Genomic DNA, 22,439 nt, shown 5'->3' with positions numbered 1-22,439 from the left:
ACCCTTACTGACTTACTTTGCAGGGAGTTTACTGCTACTAAAAAAAGTAGTCTGGGCTTCTTTCCAAATATTTTTCATCTATTAATGGTATTTTTGTACTATAAATCATTAAAATGTTTAAATTATGTTATTGTCATGGTATAAGGAAAGGAAATTGTGCAAAATACCGTCACAAGATCTGTAAACACATGCCAAGGTATTTCCCATGCTTCTAAAAAAGCATTTCTTCTAACATTAAGTGTATATTTTGGTATATGAGAAGGGACTTGTTTCACTTCACAACAAATCTCATGTGTTTGAGATAGATTTTATTTTTTTGAGATATGGTTGCCAAAGATGAGCAGAAGTTGTCCAGGAAGGGTTTTTTATTTTTTCCTCCTAGTGAATTTTGTAATATATATACACCATTGTATTTTAAATTTGTCTTTGTACAACTGTTTTTATTCTTCAGATGTAAGTATTTGTCAGAGATACAACACCTTTCTGAGCTTCTGAATCTTCTTGAAGTAGTGCCAGAGGAGGATTTCTGTGATTAGAACATGAATAAGTATAGCAGTCGGAAGACAAAGCCTTTGCTTTTGGAAGTGACTGTCGGCAGACAGATAGTGAGGCTGTTTTGTGCAGAAAGCGTACTGGGGTCATTTTCATGCAGTTGTATGTATTTTTTTTTTTTTTTTCCGAAGTTGACTGGAACAGTGTTTCCTTTTGAAATCTTTTGGGTGTCACATCAGGAAGCCAGCCTTACTACCAGCGGTTAATTGGGTTAATGGGCAGCTAGAGTTTGGAGCTCTGGCAGAGATGGTATGCTTCTTATTTGTACCGTGACTTAATTTTCTTTCAAGGAGGCTCTGACTTGGACTCCCAGAGAAATGCTCTTCAGTGGCAGTGCTTGTAATTACCTTTCAGACTGTATTTGAAAAGACCATCTATTTGTTCCTTATTAGCAAGAAAAACTGAGTTAGTAATCTAATGGCATTCTGTAAGATGCTGATTAGACCAGATGAGGGGTTAGGAGTTGCTTTCCAGCTCTTTTATATCCATCTCCTTTTTTCTTCTTTTTCTGTCTTGGCTTTTTCTGGTGTACATAGTGGTTTGGGATTTTTTTTGCATACAAGGATGGGCTTGAATCCGTCCTTTCCAAAGTACTTAAGTTTCTACTCTTCAGTTCAATATTGTGTTATGTATTAATAATGCCCATTGCTATTTGATCTGAATTTGGAAGGAATGCACATTGTGTGGAAATGGGCCATAATAGTCTAAATGCCTTTATCATATTCTCTGTATTCCCTCTATAGTACTTGCTCATCTTAGAGAAAGCAATGACGTCAGTCTTTTAGAAGTAAACTGTTTTGAATTATTGACTGGCAATCATGCATTTAGTGATTGAGATGAATACATGTGTGTCCGCTGACAGGAAGCCAGATTAAAATGAACAAAATCCCTCACTAAATGGATCAAGGTACCAATAAGTTTATTCCCTGAGATGATGTCATAGCAGACTGCCTAGAGAGGGTATGGAGAGGAAAAACTGGGCTGTGTTTTCTTTCATGTTTTCAGGATTGATATATGCACTATTTAATAAAAATTGAAGCTATTCTTACATAAATTTATATTCTATCTTTATATAAATCATATGTGTTTTTTTTCTTTCTAGTATTAAAACTTGGGAAGTGTTATATGCCTTTATATTAAAGTATTCTGACAAAAAAAAAGTACATCAGAATCTTCCAGAGTTTTCAGAAACGCAGAATTGTAACACAAGGCTTGTGAATCCAGTAGACTTAATTCATACTGTGAAAGAATTGAGGGTACTATGACCATAACTGGTTACATTTGTGCTCTAGATTTACTAATATCTGATGTTTTCAGATACTGAGTTGGGATTGTTGGTAACACTTATTTGGCAATTCAAATGATTTTTCTCAGTCATCTCAAAACAGAAATCAAAAAAGTTGATCAAGAAAACTAATGAATTTATTGTGAAATAAACACTCATATCATGCCAGTGTATTAGACATTTTAGAAATATATACAAAATTAGCTTAATTTAATTAGCCAAGAAAGCATTAGCAGTGCCTTAAGAGCTACTTGAGGGCACTGTGATAATTGTAACACGCGATCCTAGCTAAAAGTAGTACTGCCAACATTGTTCAGCTTACTCAGTGGCAACCTAGAGCTCTCCATTGTACTTAATTGCTAATAGGAGAAAACATGGACCTGAGGATTGACATTGAGTGCTGTACTGTGGGAAGGTATAAAGCTAAGCAGCATTTCTGTGTGCTATAATACCAATATATTTCAGTGTCTCCTACTGTAATTTCTCAGTCTGTAACTATTTTTTTCTGATTTCTGGGTGATAATGCAGCTTTTGTAGCATAAGCTCATTGCTGTGTTTTACTCCTTGAAAAGTCTTTAATGGTCGGCTATTGAAAACATAGAAAATGACCTTAAAAAAGTTACTATTATTTCTCTTAAAATGCTAGCTTTAAACGTACCCCTTAGAGCTTCCTAAAAATTAAACTTTCCTTTATGAAAGAGCCTGATTCAGATTAGCCTATTTCCTTTGTCTTCTTTGCAGCGTGTCTTACAGTGTTCTGGATGTTCTGCAGTTTAGAATAAACCTGTAGAAAAAGTTAAAGTTTTCTTCTTATGCTGGAAAATTTACATTTGCTGGCCACTGCATCTAAAGCTCTCCAGGGAAAAAATACTCCTACCAAATATCTATGCTTTTACAGAACTGCATTGTCTTACTGTTTGAGTTTACAGGCACATCAGTAAAGGGGCTGAGGCTAATGCTTTTACAGTTCTTTGAAATACATCCTGAAATATAGAGCCTTGTGAAGTTATTTTAAACAATTTCATTTAAAGGAAGATTCCCAAGAAAGCTCATCTTTTCAATGTGTAATAAAATGTCAGGTTCTTTCTGGTTTAGTGGTGTGCTGCTCTTTTGGGACTTAGCAGGAGAAAATCAGTGATCTAAAATGAATCGTGCAGTCTGTTCCTTGGTAGCGTGGATGTATTAATACATCTGTGAACAGTGGGAAATTGAGCAATTGTTGGAAGCAATCTGTGTCCAGGTTTCTGTCAGAATACCATGCAGTCAGCATTTGTAATCCTTCCATGTTTCCACAGGGGTGTCCTGAGTTTGAATTCTTCCCATGTATCTTGCCAAGTCAGTCTGGGCTACTATCTGAAGTCAGGACACCTCCGAGGTGTACATATTTTGCTTTGGGAGGCAGTTGTGCATCCTGTTTGCAGCAGGCTATCTTTGCTGTCACACTGTTACAGGGCATTAAAAGGAAGCAATATAAGGACTAATCCAGTGAGTGAAAAAGACCTCCAAAGAACACTCAGGAAATGGCGTTGATGTTTGGTGTGCTGCATAGCTTCCTCTGAATATTTGGCTTGTCCCAGAGTAATATTAATAAAAGCTGCTTCTCCAACTACTGTCTCTCAGCTTAAGCTTAAAGCAGAAGGCTTAACCCATTGCCATGAGAGATCCCATGACAATTTTGCAAGAGTGGCATACAGCTTGGGGTTATGCAAGATAATTAGCTCAGGTAATTACATTCTGATCACCTCCATCCCCCTGCAGTTTCAGTTGGATGCGGTATAGTTTTGCACATCTTGCCCTAAATTGCCAAGCGTATGTTATACTGTGGAAAAGTTTTCATCCCAATCTAACAATGCTTTAAATGATTTCTGCATAAAACTTTATAAAACCCTCCTTAAACCAAAGCATCCAGCAAGTAGGTGTCAGTGAGCTGAAGCTTTGACTTATTTTGTAGCTGTGACCGTTTTAAAGGTTGCTGATGGTTTTATTAGATGTTTCAGCTCTAATGGGTTACTTTGTGTGTGGGTAGTATCACTTATGAACTCACTTATTGCAAAGGGAGCTGACAATATTTTTCAGCCTTTTTCATCCTATCTTTTTTTTTGTACTCTTCATGCATTGCTGCTTTTTCTAAACAATTTTTCCGTCTCTGAGTTTACTCTTGAAAAATTGTCTTTATTACATTTGATGGGATTTTCATGGTTTATTTTAACTATTAATTTTGCTTTAAATTGTTCAAGTGTTGTTTTGCATTTATACTTGCTTGGACTCTTCTCCTGAATAAATTTAATTTCTTCTTGCTTGGTAGCTATTAAAACAGGACACTTACAACCAGTTGTAAGATTAATGTGTTACCTTTGTAAGCTTTTTAATTTTGCACTGCTGAGTATGTGTATGCTGTAATAGCTTCAACTCCAGTTGACCTAGGTATAAAGGGGGTAGTTTTAGTACTCCTACTAGAAATGCAGACTTTACAAGCTTGTCCAAGTTCTCTAGTTTTTGTAGCCTGTTCTGAATTTTGTCGTTTTATCTTTATGCTTCTAGTAGTGTATGTTAGTGACCTAACTAATGCAGACCTTTGGTGGAAAGTTTGTGTACAGTTGCACTCAGAGCAGATGATTAAGTCTGGGCATTTTCATAATTTGGGAGATGAGCTTTTTGCTTTCTCCAACCTCCAGTCATTTGCTTCATTTTAAGTGGATAAGTCGTTGAGCCGAGCTATTTAAATAACCCGAAATGAAGAAGCCGTTCTTTCTGTACACATGGAAGAGATTACTTGTATTGAAATCTGTTGCTGTGCTTCAGCAATCCCTCATTCCAAATACTTAATAAATACCTTCTATTATTTCTCTGATTTATCTTTCAAACCTTGAATGTTGTTTTTATTATGATTTAAATTTCAGTACATTAATCTTCAGATTTCATATTAGGATTTTACACATTTTTTTTTCTTTTGAAATACTGTCTTCAAGTGTATTAGAGATACATAAGTGGTTTTAATCCCACATTTTTTTTTTCACACAGAAGGCCACCTTCCAGTAGCTTGACTTGCTGCACACACTTCCTTGCTTAGTTTACTGAGTCAAGTACCTGGTCATGTCCAGACCTTGGGGAACCCTCTGGTCCAAGGGTTCTCTCTGTTCTCCTTGCTATCCTCATTCTGATCATTCTGCTTCTTTACGTAGGTTTAAAGTAGTACTAAAAAGAGGCCATGTCCTTCAGACTTTTTTGGACGGGGTTGTTTGGTAGAACCAAGATGGATTTTGAGGACTAAGGGTAGGGAAAACAGTTACTATTTGAATGTTTTCACTTTTTCCACTTCTGAATTATAATAATTCTTGAATGTTTACAGAAATACAAATTTTACTTTAAAAATCTTTGTTAACAGAAGTTAGAAACTCATGGAAATTGTTAATATGGTTCTGACTAGAAATGTCTTGCTTTTAGTATCTTCAATGTTAATTTAGGAAGATCAGTGGTTTTAAAAATTTCCGATATGTAGATCTTCTACAAGAGCTTCTGAGTGAGGTGTGAGCCCCCATACAGCAGAGAGATCTCTTAGTAGACTTGCTCTTCTGAAGGTGTGTGATTTCACATGTTCTGCAAGCTGTTAACTCAGCAGTTGTTAAAATGAGTAGACTTGCCAATAATAATGCTTGCCTGGCCATTTGATCAGCTGGATCAGGATCAGGTTACTGGTCTAGCTGAAACTAACCCTCTTCTCCACATCTTCCTGCTTCCCCTTTCCTTCCCTCCATCCCTCTGATTTGATTATTAGCTGAAAATTCACAATGTTACCCTGATTTTAGTGGAGGCACAAGGGAGAAGAAAGGAATGTTCATGGGGAAGTGCTTCAAGTGGGGCAATGATGATGGGTAGAGGACAAACCTCAGCTCCCTGTTTATGCGCTGTCATAGTTTGGCAGAGGCTGCTCTGTAGCTCATTCTCCTTTTCTGTCATGAACCTACAAGGAGCCTGTAGATTGCAAGAGTTTTTTTGGATGTCAGCTCAAAAGCTGTTGAAAGGCACTCAACCTGGATATGAACAGGTGTGTCTCTTTGTCATAAACAGGGAGAATGGCAGCAAATGTGAAAATATACAATAAACAGTGTTGTAGGTAGCGGTTTGTATTTTTAACTTGTAAACTTTTAACTTTTCTCAAAAGCTTTTACATTTGTAAATAACCTGAGTTCTAGAATTGAAGAGTTCCAGGAAATAAAATGGAAATCTATTGAAAAATGAGGCATATCTTCTCATGCAAAAAATATGGTTTTTTACCTGAGTTGGGAAGAATTTATTCTTTTGAAAAGGTCTAGATGATGGTATTCTTTATATTCTGAATGACTGTTACTGACATAAGAATAGTTTACCGAAAAAAACCCCAAAACCTGAGGTTCTTTTAAGCCAACTTTGTCTCTTTTCAAGCTATCAGTAAGGTTAACACAAGAGGTCCTTCATGAAAATTGAAGTTCTTAGTCAGGTAGTTAATGTGCTTTAATCTAAATAATTTTTTCCCCAGCTTCTGTTCATTTGAAGGCACAGGCAGTATTACTTACACTGGATTTTTAGGACACAAAGGTAGATGTTTAGCATGCAGCACCAACAGGAATACAGTCTGTTGTATTATACTGAGACCTGGAGTTGAGTCATGTTACCTTCTTCCCCCAGACAAGTGTATCAGGTCTTACCTCTTCCCACCAAGCAGAGGGGCTAAGGGCATTTGCCAGGAAAATGTGGGCTGGGGTAGGGAGGAGGGAGGAGGTGGTGAGGATGTGTTGGTGCTGGAGAGAGTGGGTAGTGCAATGTGTCATCCTGAAATTAGGACATAGTGCAGATGTGTAAGGCGAGGTGTGGTCCCTTGTTTGAGCTGACGAGAGTGTTTCAGCTACTGAAAATTTGTACTGAGCATAAGGACAGTTTTAGTCTTTTTCTTTTTTTTTTGTGAAGATGCTATAAAGCAAAGTGGTGAACTTAAAAAAAAAAAAAGGTTTGAAGGGATTTACTAGATTCTGGTAAGATGACATTATCACAGTCATGGTAGAAAATTTGATTGATCTAGTTACTAGAACCTTGGAACCAAATAAGAGCAAACCTAAAAATATCTCAAAGAGATTTTGAAGCCTTTTAATTTTTATTTGCTTAGTATACCTAGTCCAACAATGCATTAGAAAGGATGCCTAGCTTTTACCTAACTTTCATCAATAGATCTTAAAATAGGTCTTTAATGTGACAACTATGTAGAATTTAATGTTTTAATCCATATTTTTTACCTTTGCAGAAACTGATACACAAGGGAGCAAGTGGCTTATCCAGAATCACTGGACAGACAGATAGAAAGTGTTTTTGGTGTATTTTATTGGTATGTTTAAAAAGCTGTTATAGTTTGAACACAGAAAAAGCAAGTTACTTCTTAACTGAATAGTTACCTGAGGTCAAAGATGAGTGATGAGTTTAAATAATTGGTACACTGGGGACACAACACAGTTTTTTCCATTAATGCAAGTTTTATTTTGGAAAGACAACTTTTATCTTTTTATACCATTTGGATAAAAATGTTCATTAAATGCATTAAATATCCCCAAGTATGTATTTTATTTTTTTTTTAATGGACAGCCTATTTCCACAAGACCTTTGCATGAACTGGTAGGGGAAGAGGTAGATCAGATTTTTTTCACACATACTTTAAAAATATTATTCCAGATTATTAGTATTCTGGGACATCCGAGAAGTTGTCTTGTTAATCACAAGATACGTTTTAAATGATATTAGAAATAACTGGAGAACCTGAACCCAGTTTCTTCACAGTTAGTAAAAGCAAGATTTAGAGATGTCTGAAGTAACTGTTATCTTTTCAGAGTCAAATGGAGAGGAAAAATTTACTTTTAAATACCAGAAGCTAGGAGTTAACTGAAATTACAAGTAGAGGTTTTTGAAAACCTGTAGCTGAAACAGGTTTCTTGAAAACGTTTATTTTGTTATTATTAAGACAAAAGTAAATTTCAGAGTGTTTTTGTACTTGTTCAGTGGGGCAAAAAGAAATACTAATTAAAATAGTTTGTGCTTTTAACAAAATGTGGAGGAATAGGATTGATCAATTGAAGATTGAACATCATTGCGTCTTATTTTCATGTCTTAGACCTGGGAAGAGGTCATAGAAAAGAGAAAAACATAAGTGCTGAAAGGTTCAAAACCCTAGGTTGAAAACTAATGTCTAACTTGTGAAGTTGTATGAGCAGTCATGCTAACTTGCTGGGTGTGTCAGAGTGTTAGTCAGAAGAAGGGTGTGATCCACAAGATGTATGGCAAGGAGAGCAAGTTTAACCATGGTGGAAAACTGAAATATTCATGTCTGCATACCTGTGTTTTAATACAGCTGAACCTGTGGCAAAGCAGATGGAGTCTTTTACAGAAATTGCAAGGTGTGGTTGTGGTTTCAGTGTTCATCCTGTACTCAAAAACTCAATAAACTTGCATTCACATACTTGGAGATGACAGTGGCGGAGGTGGTTCATATTCATCCTATATTACCAAGACTGCTGAATTATGCTTATCTTGGATGTTCAGACAAGCAGTGTGGTGAGGAGTTCTTCAGATATTCTCTTGGCCATGAGATTTAATTTAGGAAAGAAGCAAACAACCCCTACCGTCTCCCCTTCAATATGCTAGAATTAGTCTTTGTATTTTAACCTGAAAATTGTTTGGCTATCATGCTGTAGCTAGCTGGTCCCTGTGATACACCTGAAGGCAAGTCCTTGCTGGTGAGGGCTCCCTTGGTGTGTGAGTTGTTAGTCATGCTGAAAGACTATCGGTGTAGTCACTTTTTTTCTAAGAGGATAGATTGAGAAGGAAGAAGTCAGTTTTATTAATTGTTTTCTAGTTTGTGTTCTTTGAAAACTTTAAGATTTGTCTCTAAATGTTATAACTAAAGCTCTGTTAGTATCAAATTATTATTTTGAAATTTGGAGATGGATGTGGAAGAGACTACAGGTAATGTTGTATATCAGTGTTTCGTAGCTTGTTCGTGAATGTGTGTATTATAATAAACTTTTTTTTTATCTTTCTCCTTTTCATACAAAGTAGAGAAAACATAGAGATAAGTGTGCAGCTATATTTATTTTATTGTTTTGTTTACGTATTAATTTTAGATTTTGTTTCTAGATTTATTGGCTACCATAATTCAGCTGCTTTTAGTGAAAGTGTGTTATCAGAGTTTAGCCCACTACCTCTGCAGTACTCTTGCTGTTGAATATTAGTTTGACAGCTAATTTGTAGTTTTCATTCAGCTGGCTGTCACATTACATTTTATTCTTGAATCCAAAGATAATGAAGACTATGTTTTGCCAGTCTAGACCATGGATGGTACCCTGTTAACTCCAGTTATTTCCTTGCTCATTATTAGTAAGAGTGCTTTCTGTAAGAAGCTGTGCTGAGTTCTGGTTGTTCTGGATCACAGCTGGAGTTTGATGGGTCTCATTTCTGTTAGATCAATGCAGTTGTGCTGAATTTTGTTTACCTCTTTGTATTTCCTGACACTACATAAGCTCATTTTTTGCTTCTCCTGTGCTTGCATTTTCTTTGTGGCTTTGGTATGCTTTCAGGCAATTTCTGACATGATTAAGGTTTTATTAATTCATATTCTCTGTATTCTCTCAGCATGTGAGTGTGTTTGCTTCAGTGCCAGTGTTTCATTAGGAGCTTGTGAGTTCAGTGCATTGGTTCCTACTTCTGCAATTACATCATTAATTTCTTAATTTTTAAGTTTGATGCTTGTAACATACATTTCTCTTTCTAGTCCCAGAACATTTTCATGATGTGTACTGTTAAGTATTAAGTTTCAGGTTGAAACTGAAATACTATTTTTAATCATTAAAGTCATGAATGGTTTGAGACCCAGTTACTTGAGGGAGCAAGTTGAGTGCAGTGGAATTGTAAGACCTCTTTTACTATAAATGAGAGGAAGAGGTGGATAGACTGCTCTCTGTAAAGCCTTCTCAATTTGAAATTAATTTATTTTCTTGTTCTAGCATATCCCAGTTTGGCTAATCTCTTGAGCGTAATGAAAGCTCCATCTCCATATTTTACAGTAGTTAGGTGAAAGTTCTGGATAGCAGTTTAGGTGCGATTTGATTCCCTAGAGCTCAAATTTTTAAGTTTGTCTGTTAACTGGAAAATGGATCTTGGATTCTTATTAATATATTTAAAGTTTCAGTGATTTCTCCTTGTAGTAGCTTTGTCACTATTTCACAGTAAAACATTTTGTACGTTAGTGCATCTTCTACAGAAGGTGTCCTAATTTACGTTAGTATTTGGGCTTGACTGTTTTAAAATTTAGACTTGCTTTGTAATTGGTAAGTCACTTTGTAGAGTTAATATGCATACAGATGAGGCTCAACTGAAAATAATATCCTAAACAAAGAATAATCAGAAATTGTTGCTTCTGTTAGGTAGAACCCTTCATTGCTAGTCTAGTTCTTTAGGCAGCTGCACTGATGTGACCACATTGATGCTTAGCCTGCCCTTCCAGTTTTTGGAGCTATTGGCCAATATTTGTTCATTTGACAGTATTTAGAAATCTCGGAGATACTCAGCTTTTATAAATTTTGTGAATATTGGTAACTCAGTAGCAGAGGGAAACCTGAAGTAGCAGATATTGTCTTCACATTAATTGCTAGTATTTTGTATTACCCGCCAGCTGACCACTTGGCATTTGCACTGCCTCAGAAGTAACTACATCACTGTATTGCCTTTGACCAATAAGTAGACAGGACAAAGGAGGAATACTAGCTAATTTTGAGACTTTGGACCAGAGGCAAGGAACTGGAGGAAATGCAGAGAAGGGCGGTCATAGATCTGTGAGGAGTTAGGATTTTTGCATGGGAAGGGGTAAACATGGAGTATAGATAGGAACCTATGCATTACTAATTTCACTGCTCACGAAATAGTTTTAACATTAGCCTTTGTAAAACTTCGTTACATGCTTGTTCCTCTTTCTTAGTTTCATTTTCTCTGTCTCACCTAGCCGGTTTGAAACTGGTTCTGTGGCTTACCTTGAAACTCGGCTTCTATCCGGCACAGGATAGCTCTTGTAGTTTCAGAAAGTAGTTACTAAAATTGACTTAGCAATGATGTATTTATCTAAGTCTACAAATAAGCTTGTTGCTGATGAAAGCAAAGAGTACACACACAAATGCTTACAGTATTCAGAAGTGAATATGTACACTATTAAAATGTTGTGAAAAGTTGGTGGTTTGTAGTTTCAGAGTATTATGGAAAACAGCTGGGTGGCTGCACATGTATTTTACAGTGCTATGCAAGGTGCAGGTGTTTTGTATTTAGAAATGGTGGTAGTTACCTCTGCTATGACTTTGACTAAGTCTTCGTTTTAGGTCCCCAAATCTGCTTCATCTAATTTAAAGTTTTAATTAGGATCTTCTAATTAGCATAGATGTTCTTTTGAGTTACATTGATGTGATTCCTGAAGAAGTGAAATAATGAGGAAGAAAAAAGTGTGGGTTTTGCTCTGTGTTGTTTTTTTACTAGGGGTAAATGAGTCCTAAGATTGAATCTTAATACAGACCTCTTTATTTTTGTGGATTTACCTTGACAGGCAAAAAATTATTGAAGCTAAAACTACTTTTAAAATTAAATGTAAACTTGGGCTGGGTAGCATTTAATACTAGTTTTTAGTGTTTAGTATCTTTAAGTATTATCAAAAGTATTTACAAGTTTTTATAGTATAAATAAAAATCACATATAACAATCAGTAAAATACTATATTATAATGAATATCATATTTATTAGTATTAGAAGTATTTAGTATTAGTTAGTATTTGTTCAAAATATATATTGGGGGCAGAATGTTAAGGCATGATGCAGACAGCCTGTTTCACTTGCATCTTCCTCTTCCTGCACATAGTTGTCCCATCCTCATTTCAGGTTTTTTTCTTGCATTATTTTTTGTACTTGTCTGATCCCTCAGTGAAATGACTGAGCTCACTAGCCATGTAGGAAGCTAATCTAACAGAAGGAAAGTGGACTTCTGAAGCTTTAGTGAGCTGATTTTTTGGTTTGTGGGTGTGTCAGAGAAACATCAGCAGATGATCAGAGGAGGTTGGAGTGGTGCTGTGTAGCTAGGCAAGGGAGTACGCGGGCCAGTCCGTGGCCTCAGTGATACTGAGCTCTCTTGTCAGACTACACCTGTACATTTAGATTTCTTTAGGCTTTGCCACTTTCTAAATACTGTGCTGTGATAGTCTATCTCCCTCTCTTAAGAAAAATACTTTTTTTTTTTTTTTTTTTTTTAATTTTCCTGAGTATGTGAGACATCATGATGTTAAATTATCTGGAGTACAAATCAGATTGTTGTTAATAAGCTTGATGAACATATGGGACTTCCATGGTCATCTCCTTGCATATAAGTAAAAGTATCTTTTTTCATAGTTTAAGTATTTACTGACAATTCCTGGATCTTAATATTTCAAAATTGGTTATTCTGTTGTTGCAAGAGAGGATATTCAGTTTTTTTAATAGAGACTGTTTCCGTGAGCTAAAATTCGTGGTTTATAGAATCTTGTTTTTTTGCCCTTTTTTTTTTTTTTTTTCCCCCCCCCCTCTGGTAGTTCACCTTAACAGAAGCAGATCCTCCAAAGTGTGCTGTTTGTCCACTTCATAAATACAGCTCTGAAGTAATCCCTTGCAGCTATCTTTGAGTTTCTGTCTACGTTACCTCTTATAATCGCAACAAAAAAAACCCCCTCCAGTAGTGTTTAGGTGCTTCTTAAAGGTGATAAAGACTAATGTTGTTAGTGTATATAATGCTGTTAATGAACACATTAGACAGAAAGTGCTGTAAAAGTATAAAGTCCATCTTCAGTTACTCCTAGCTGTGTGTTTAACAGTCTAAAGAGAAGGTATTGCAAAACTCGTACAAGAAGGAAGAGATAATATGACTGTTCAAGCATTTTAAAGATGTAGATAATATTAGTAGAATAAATTCATGCTGTGTTTCTAAGCATCCTATTTTTCCTCAGTCTTTTTTTCTCTTTATTGCACTGTTAGTTCTTTTGCAAGTAGGGTAAGAATAGCAGTGTCAGATATGCAAAATACAGTGGGTTAGAGAAACCGAATGCTTGTTCAGAAAGAAATGTAAAATATTATAGAAAAGTTTAAAAAGAAATATTGTCATAGTTTCCATAATGAACATTTTTAATATTTCACACAAGCTGGTTCTTGTGAGTTTGATAGAGACTTCCCTTTTGCTAAGCTTAAGTTTCCTCTTTTTCTGTAAGGATGTATACAAATGAGCCAATTAAGTATGGTCTGGTGCTTTTTTCTTTGCAGAAAGATGAAGGTAGTGATGCTAGTTTGAGCGATAGCCACGTATCTCCTCCCGCCAAACGTACCTCAAAACATGCTGATCCTGTGTGCAAAGACAAATCAAAATCACGCAGTACTGGGCAGCGAGAGGAATGGAGCATCTCAACTGGACAGTCCAGGTAACTTGGTGCCAAGAGAAAAATGAAGTCCTTTTTCCTGTACTGTTAACCCACTTATGCTATTTCTGCAATCAGCTACAGCTTAGTCAAGAGTGTACTTTTGAAGTGTGTTATTTTCATATAATTTTCTTTTAGTTTAAGACTCCAGTAATGTGGGTTACATCAATCCTCTCGTCTCTATGTTTTCTCTCTATGCATATTTGTGCAAAAATGGAAAGTAATTTTATTTGAGATGTTGTCTGAATTCTAGGTTCTTTATACATCCAACAGTGACTTAATTGGTATTTTTATGTACTCAAGTTATAAGAAGACATGACATTTTAATTAGAAAATCAGTCTTATCATCTTTAGGGAATGCATAAAGGTCAAGTTTCTTTCTTTCCATTGTTGTTTTCAGCCTCTCTTCCCTGTTTGGTTATAAAGACTCAAGTAAATTACTGTATTTTATTAAATAGATCCTCAGTGCTGCCACATTTTTATAACTCAAAAGGGAAGTAATTAGTTTCATTTTATAAGTCTGATTAATAATATTTTACAAAGTATTCTTGTTTTCATAAGGTTCTTCACATGATTACAAATAATTATGAGACAGTGTAGACAGTATGTTCCTGGGCCATGAACTTTCAGTTAATACCAATTCTTTTTGTAGAGATGTATTTCATATTTATGTACAAATCAAAATTGTTCTTTCAACACTTTGTATGTAAGAATGACTAATTCTATACTGGACTGTTGTCTGCTAGGATGAAGTATATTTAAAAACGATATAAATCTTAAAATAGATCTCTCTTTTCCCTTTTAAAACAGAGTAAATTAAATAGAGCATATTATGTGCCATGGTCATCTGGGGATGTATTGAAACTCATGCACCTTCTATTTCTTTTGTTTATAAGCGTAGACTTGCACTGTACCTATTAGAAATGTGAAGAAATAATAAAAAAAGAATATTTAATGTGGCTGGGAGAATTTAGATCACTGTGTCAAATTAAATTTGGTCAGGATGCTGAAACTCATGTTGTTACTCATGTAGAACCCACTACAAGATGTCTTTGCATCTGACGTTTTTTTGTTGTTCTCTGCCAAAATCCGAAGTGCTGAGCCTAAAGTAGTGATCTTGAAGTCACAAAGCCTTTTCTTAAAAGCTTTGTTGCTTCCACGAGTTTATCCAAAGTCTTTGAATGATAATTGGCTTTGAAGAGTTATATCAAGTTTCTATTCTGAAACTTAAGGGGAGAGTTAATAGTAGGACATGGCATGAGGGAACATTGGAGAGGTTAATAAAAGAGATGTTTAGATAATTATGGGGATTCATATAATTGGTATTTGGCAGTTTTGTCCGTATTGCAGTGTTGGGCATGAAGCAAACTCATCAGAGGCTACATTATCACAAAGGTTTTGTAGTCATAGTGTATCATAGAACATTCTATGTTTAAAGTTCTACTTTCACTATGTAACTTTTGTTTGACTAAGAAGTGTTAACATTATTTGTGTGTCTAATATAATTATTTCCTAGGTTAACTTCTCAGCCTGGTGCTACACTACCAAATGGACGTAGCTTATGTAAGTGTATTACAGCAGACCTTTTTGTATCTACTTTTACATTTAACAATTTTATATCAATGATTTTCGGTTGCATATATTATTGATAACTTTACTGATGACTATGACCATTTTGACCAGGAAAGTTACTGTTTTGGCTCAGTTTTCTTCTGTCAACATCTTGGATGCTCTCTGTGGACATGGGGAACATTCTTAGATGAAATTCCATTTCTCTTCTCAATTCAGACCTCCTGGCCATGATCTTGATGTTTTCCTTAATTCCCAAATTTACTGTTATGAAGTAATTTTGGCCTTCCCCTCCCAGCTGGTCTCTTTAATTTACTTACTCTCTTTGCTCATTTCAAATTTGGCCTTCTGTGGTTCTTGACATTACTTTACTATTACTTTAGAGAGACCTGCCTTGTCTGCAGCTCCTGCTACCTTGAACAATTTTCCTGTGTTTGTACCTTACAAACTCACCATCTCATTGCATATCTCAGCTACAACCACTTTGTCTTTTGTGTCCTTTTTTCATCAATTCTGTCTTGTTTAGTTCTTTGTTGAATCGATGTGTCAATCCATTAAGTATATTTGGTATTTTTATTATTTATTATGGTATCTAAGGAACAATCAGGAGTGGAATCTCTTGTTTGGCACTGTACAGAGTAGCTAATTCAGGTTTGCTGGTGAAATCGGTGTGTTGTATTTGACCTTTTGATACTGTATTTAAAAGACTAAGAATTCAAATTGTGGGCCAAATGTGCGTTTCAGTATTGATGTTAATTTAAAAATATTGAATGGATATTTGAATGCCAAATTTTCATCATAAAGTAAGATTATCTTATAAGGAAACAAACTCGAGTCTGAAGAAATAGCTTGTAAAACAACTTTGATAGGAATTAATAAAATATATTTCTTTAGTGAATGTAAGGGTGCTCATACTGTGTTCCATAACTTTTGGTTTATTGTCCTTGCTAAGTATTCTCTTATTAATTCTTGTTTGTGAAAATGTTGTTTCCTGCATTTTGAAGTAGTAATACAAATTTCTCTTAGCTCTCAAAAGCCATCCCCTTCGAGGGGAAAAAAAGGGAGATGGGGACCATGCTTGCATAAACGGAGATATAGAAGTCAGAAAAAGTTGTCGGTCCAGGAAAAACAGATTTGAAACTTTGAATCAGAGTTTATTGTTTGATCAGCTAGTAAACAGGTATGTGGGGATACTTCAGTTGTATTCACAAAGCGTCTTAATGATTTTTTAAAAAATTAGAAAATCCTGTCTTCCAGTGCCATCCACGTGTTTTACTGTGGGAATGTATTAGCGTTGAGGCAAGCTAGATTGTGGTTTGAGTTACAGGCTGGGTCCTGTGCTGTAACTGCCTATGTTATCCATGCTCTAAATGCAAAGCAGCTTCCCAGACTTTCATTGAGGAGTAAGCTACTCTGTGTTTACACCTGGATAAAACTCTGTATGTTGGCGGTTATTGCAGAGTGGCTGATATGCTGTAAATCCACACCCTAGTTTGTTTCTTAGTAACCTGTTTATGTAGTGATACCCTAGACGTGGTGTAAATTGGTGATCAGCAGCAATGCTTGGAAGCTTTCTAAATTTTGCTTGTATGATTTTGATCATAAAATATCAAAAGTTTGTAGATTGCTTTTTTTTTTGTTTTTGTTTTTTACCATTTTTTAGTAATTCACATAGGGTGGGTGTCACTTTGACATTTACTGTGCAGACAAAGTAGGTCAGAGAGGGAGGCATGGTCTGGTCTGAGCATAGGAATGGGAGCCAGAAATACTTTTCTTGCAATAATATTTCTGTGTGGCCCTGGACAGGTCACTTAATATAGCTCAATTTTCCCACCTGAAAAATGGGTTTTAATAGTCACATCTGTGAGAGACTGCTTGCTCTAGTGCTTGGAAAATCATTTAAACATAAACATTTAATTGCCAAGTATGATCTTTATTGTTAAATGTATTCTGTTGGATTTTTTATTCATTTAATTTTATTTTTCAATTTACTCAGTAACTACTTGGTATCAGTTTACAAATTTATATTGAGTTACATTTATTTTTCTAGTTGCAGTTGAATCTCCCTCTCCTCATCAACAGTAGGAAAAAGTCTACCATGAAGATTGTAATTTGATAAGATCATGGTACTGAAGTCTGTATATGAACTTATGCTGATAATAGCGTGTCCCATAATCATTGGAGGTTTTTAAGAACAGGTTAGACAAATGTCTGTCAGGAATGATTTAGGTATTGTGTACTTTGTTCTTGCCTGGCAGAGCAGGTGGACTTTTCCAGGTCCCTTCCAACACTATTTTCTTCGGCAGCAAACTGCATCACGATTTTACTTGAAGTAATATTTTTTTAGAAAAATTGCTTAAAATCAGAGAGGCGCTCATAATGAAATCTTAACTTTACTGACTTGTGTCACCAGAACTTTCAATGGCTTCTTTCTAGGCAGGATTTCACCCTTTATATTTACTTTTAAACACCTTGAAAGAAAGGAGGTGGATGTTTCTGCCTTCTTAGAATTATTATACAATTATAGCAGAATTCCAGTGGAAATCTACTGTAATGACCATTGAGAGCAGTAACTTGGTGTTCAGGACAGGTGGCCAAATAATTGACTTGGCCTGGCTAATACTCTGTTTTTTTTCTTCCTTAGCAATGAAGCATCTTGGCCAAGGTTGTTTTCTATACACCACCATTGTTTTGACAGCTGTTTACAAATACTTCAGATAATGAAAATGTAGACTAATTAAATAATAGATGAGAAACAATAGAGTAGTGAGGTCAAATAATGATGAAATTCTAGGTGTTACTGATTAAACATTTAAAAAAAAATGATAAAATCCTTTATCTGTTAGTGTCTTTCTAAGGCCAGGGCAAGAAGTTGTAAAGTTTATGGGGTGGAAGCATTAATTGCTTTCATAATATTACAATTATATAGGTAAAAACTTTACTTTCTTATTCTGCAAACTTAATCTTACCTGACACCTAATCTAACATTGAAGTAGTTACAAATTTATATGCTACAATTTACATTGAGAAAAACAATTTTTTAAAGTATTTTTTAAAATGCCACATCCCAATTTGAACCCCGACTTTTAATAGCATCAGCATTTCTTCTTTTGCATACTCCTTAGTTTATATTCTGTTGGTTCATCTTTCAATTTTCTTTATTATGATTGGTTTTGTAGTTTATTGATAGATGCAAATAGCTATAATTCATTTGTATGTATAGTTGACCTATAGACCTTGGAACAGACATAAAAAATGATAGATTTAGATATATTAAATTGTTGGATGCTATGTAAAAAGTTCTACATGTCTACTGTTTTAAGACTGATTTTTTTTTTGTGTGTTAACCGTTGCATATATTTTAGCACTGCTGAAGCTGTCCTACAGGAAATGGATAATATTAACATCAGGAGAAATAGGCGGTCCGGGGAGGTAGAGCGGCTACGGATGTGGACAGATACAGAATTTGTAAGTGCAGAGTGTCTCCGATCCTCTTCAGTGGATAACATTAAAAACCTTGATAAATTCAGAACAAAATTCATGGATATATACTACATCATGTTTTCTTCATGAATTGACTGTCATGCTCTCATGATGTACTCTGATGGTTCCCCTTTGGTTTGAAGCACAGTCTGGTAGTCTGAAAACAGGACCAGGGGCTATCATCTGCTTTGTTCCCTAAGCCAGCTTGATACTGATGTTAACTATGTATTAGATAATCCAGGTACTATTTGAGAGACTTATTTTACCACCTATTAAATGAGACTGCTTTTGTAGCCTACCTGTGGAGGGCTCTATTGGAAAAAGACTTGGGGGCTTGAGATTGTGTGGAGTATTACTGAACTGTGGGCTAACGCTGGGGGCGACATGGGACAGTACTGATGGGAGTATGTGAATTTTATTCCAGGAAAACATGGATATGTATTCTCGAGTGAAAAGGAGGAGGAAATCACTGAGAAGAAATAGCTATGGGATTCAGAACCACCATGAAGTGTCCACAGAAGGGGAAGAAGAAGGTATGGGTTGTAAAGAATTGTAAGGGTTTGCCTGAAATACTTATAAAACAAACATCTTCTTAACATAAGATAGTAATATATTGGACTACAGTAAGTAATTTGGTTTTGGATCTGGATTTGGAGTTACTAAATAGACCAATTAACAAAACTACTGCAAGTAAGTACACACTGAAGAACTCCCCTTTAGAAGGAGGAGAAGTTTTAGGGATCTCTACATAGTTTTCTTTAAACAAAAGCAAGTTTATCTGAAAGTAGTGGAAAAAAGCCTGGTTTCTAAATGTTTATTTAAGTAGTTGGAGCTTTCCTTATATTTCCTGTAAGAATCCTCTGGTGGAAGCCAGGATGTGATGCATTTAGTCTACAACTATGCATGCTCTAACTGACTCGCTATTTGTCATACGCTGGGTGGCAGTTGCCAGAAAGAATGTGTAATAGTCAGTTCTGCATCCTTCCTTTGGTGAAGGTATTAGCTAAAGTCTCTGTTTTCTATCCATCTGCTGAATTTTAGAAGGCTTGTAGATACACAACTGTATTTGAAATTCTACCTTCCTTTAAAAATTTAGTTGAAACTGGCCAGTGGGTTCAAAAAGTATTGATGAAGAAGGAATTATGGCTAAGTTGGATGGCTTCCTTGAGAAATGAGACTCAGACTTGAGGGTTTAGTGTAGTGTGTCTCGATCTTGAACTGAAACTGCTGTAAGAAGTATGGTCTGTCCCAATAAATAAGAACGCAGTCTTAATTCTGAGATCCATGGATGGAAATTCTGATCCTGTTAATAGATGGAGCTAGGGGGTACCTTTATACAGGGTGTTTATTTGCTTTGTGTAAAAATGATATTGTGAATTGTAAAGTTGTACTTATTTTCATGCTGTGTCAAATACTTGATTTTCTGAGGCTCCTGTGGGAAAAGAGAAGAAAGGCATTACTCTTAATTTGAGGGATAATTATTGAAGGAAAAAGAGACTGGATAGAAGTGATATTTGAAGTACTTTACAACTAAAACTGATTTGACTACATTTATTTTTCTTTCTGTTGCTTTATCAGACCCTTCTGTGGGAAACTAGAAGGAAGCTTGACAATGTGCTGGAGATTTATCTTGGTCTTCAAATTTCCAGTGATTTACTATTCATTGTTAATTAATAACAGCGCAATAACTCTCAGTGGCCATTAAAATATTAATTTTTAGGTTGAAGGTAGCTCTGGCATCAAATAGATGTGTTGTGAAAATATTTTCCTCCCCCCTCCCTTAACAGAGTCTCAGGAAGAAGATGGAGATATAGAAGTGGAAGAAGCTGAGGGAGAAGAAAACGATCGGCCATATAATCTCAGACAGAGAAAAACTGTTGAAAGATACCAGGCCCCTCCAATAGGTGAGGAACTAGGCAGTGCTCATGTAGTTCTGCTCAACTGACCTCCAAGAACACCATGGGTGTGGGAAAGGAAAAGTTGGATGACTACTCCTCATCCGTGACAGAGTTCCCATGCAGCACTTTGAGACTTCCATCTTGTCTCTGGTTTTGTTCACCATGTGAATAGGACTACTCAGACACAGTCTGTCAGTTTGTCAATGGTGATGGCATTACTAGTGCGTGCTGTTTCATTTTTCAAGTACTGCCATGTGCTGTGCTCAGGGTTGGAGGTGTACGGGGTTTAGGTCAAGAAATAGTTGACTGAAGTTGAATTCAGAAAGCAGCTGAATAAATTAGCTAATTACATATTAAAAATAGTTACTGTTATGCTTGCTTCTCTTCTTGAGTGATAAACCTAATTCATAACTGTAGATAAATTACATAGCAGGAGGTACCACATTTTGCCTGGATGATAGAACAGTTCAGTTGGAAGGGACCTACAACGATCATCCAGGCCAACAGACTGACCAAAAGTTAAATCATGATGTTAAGGGTGTTGCCCAAATACCTCTTAAACAGTGACAAGCTTGGGCCATTGAACACATCTCTAGAGAGCCTGGTCCAGTGTTTGACCACCCTCACAGTAAAGAAATGGTTCTTAATGTCCACTCTGAATTTGCCCAGATGCAGCTTTGAATCATTTGCACACATCGTGTCACTTGATCCCAGTGAGAAGTGCTCAGCACCTCCCTCTCCATGTCCCCTTCTCAGGAAGCTGCAAGGAGCAATGAGGTTGCCCCTCAGCCTCCTTTTCTCCCAACTAGACAAACCCAAAGTCCTCAGCTGCTCCTCATAGGATGTACCATCAGGGATCCATACAGGGTTCAGTGTAGTGTCTCTTGATTTTGAACCTTTTAATACTTCTGTTTAAAATAATGTATTCTGTGCATATTTGGTTTAGATTACAGTGGTATATACAGTGTGCTATATGTTAAGGCAACATGGAAATTAGGGCTGTGATAGAGAAATGCTGTGGTTTATTTGTTAAGAGAAATTTCAAAACATCCCATATTATCCACTATGAAGAGGTTTCTGCATGGAGTTTCATGTCCTGCAAATAAACTAAAAATGCATTGGATGAATTGCATTCTCTGATGTGATAGCTGTAGCTGTGATGATTTGAGGAGGCTGAGGATAGAATTCTCGTGACTGTATCAAGCCAAATGTGATAGTGAAATAAAGCATAAGGCATTTGGTTTCCCTCTACCCCCACCTAGTTCTTTTCTTAATTTGAGCTTTTGGAGAAACCAGTGATAACATTGTTAGTAAAGCAGTAATCTAGCACTTTTGTGCTGCATTTAGGTTAGTTGATTATTCTTTTGCAACTGACGTTACAAACCTGTAACTTCTCTTACTCAGTGCCAGCTCATCAAAAAAAGAGGGAAAACACACTGTTTGATATTCACAGATCTCCTGCAAGAAGAAGCCATATCAGGTAAATGTCAGTCTTTTGGTGGGTAGATATCTGCATTCCCTCAGTACATTTCTGTTAGCTTTTGATCCTCAAAACATTCTTGAGTGAATTGTACAGTTCATTCATGCATGTGCATGGGTCTTGCATTGCATCTTTGGTTCAGATCTTGATCAGCATACAAAAATTAATTTCACAGCACTTCATAATACCAGTAGAAGCTTTGTGATAAACAGAATGGAAACAGGTGTGCTGCATGTACTGGAAAGAGAGTTGTGCATTATACACTGTAGATGTTTCTGTAAGTGTGTATATTTAATGTTTAAATCCAAAGCAGCAGTTTAACAAATATCCCCTTTCTATTCTACAAAAAAATAAACAAATCAGGGTAATGTTTTTTGTTTTCTTCCAGTTCAAATTTAATCCAAGTAATATTAACAATTTAATAAAATATTTACAAAGCATAATTTTTGACTCTTATCTTTTGTGTCAAAGATGTTTGGAATACACCAAGCTGTCTTGAAACTGTTGGTAGGCTTTATTTAACAAAGTAGATGAGTTCAGAGTTTAATACATTTAAGAAAAAAACCCCCAACTTACTCAAAACTTCAAAAAGATAAATGTCTATGAACAGAATCCAAGAAATGCTAGTCTTAGCTGAAATTCTTCTCTTATTGCTTAATTTAATGGCATAGTGAAAATATGAA

At 35.8% G+C, this 22,439-nt stretch overlaps 1 protein-coding gene across 3 annotated transcripts in view; it reads left to right on the top strand.

The window, feature by feature from the left end:
* Positions 1-22,439, top strand: part of ATAD2B (ATPase family AAA domain containing 2B) — a 77,342-nt gene that overhangs the window by 1,973 nt on the left and 52,930 nt on the right. For 2 of the 3 annotated variants that reach the window (XM_033005051.2, XM_033005048.2), the window contains exons 2-8: positions 13,175-13,329; positions 14,843-14,889; positions 15,922-16,075; positions 18,261-18,363; positions 18,803-18,911; positions 20,166-20,282; positions 21,681-21,756. In XM_033005051.2, coding sequence (XP_032860942.2) covers positions 13,175-13,329; positions 14,843-14,889; positions 15,922-16,075; positions 18,261-18,363; positions 18,803-18,911; positions 20,166-20,282; positions 21,681-21,756 — 761 coding nt within the window. Of the gene's footprint in view, positions 1-8,340; positions 8,411-13,174; positions 13,330-14,842; positions 14,890-15,921; positions 16,076-18,260; positions 18,364-18,802; positions 18,912-20,165; positions 20,283-21,680; positions 21,757-22,439 lie in introns of those variants that run through there. The other variant, XM_033005049.2, reaches the window with a different exon arrangement.

The sequence above is a fragment of the Tyto alba genome, unplaced genomic scaffold (assembly GCF_018691265.1).
Source record: "Tyto alba isolate M040663 unplaced genomic scaffold, T.alba_DEE_v4.0 Super-Scaffold_40, whole genome shotgun sequence".
NCBI lineage: Eukaryota > Metazoa > Chordata > Aves > Strigiformes > Tytonidae > Tyto > Tyto alba.
This window is presented reverse-complemented; position numbering and strand designations above follow the sequence as displayed.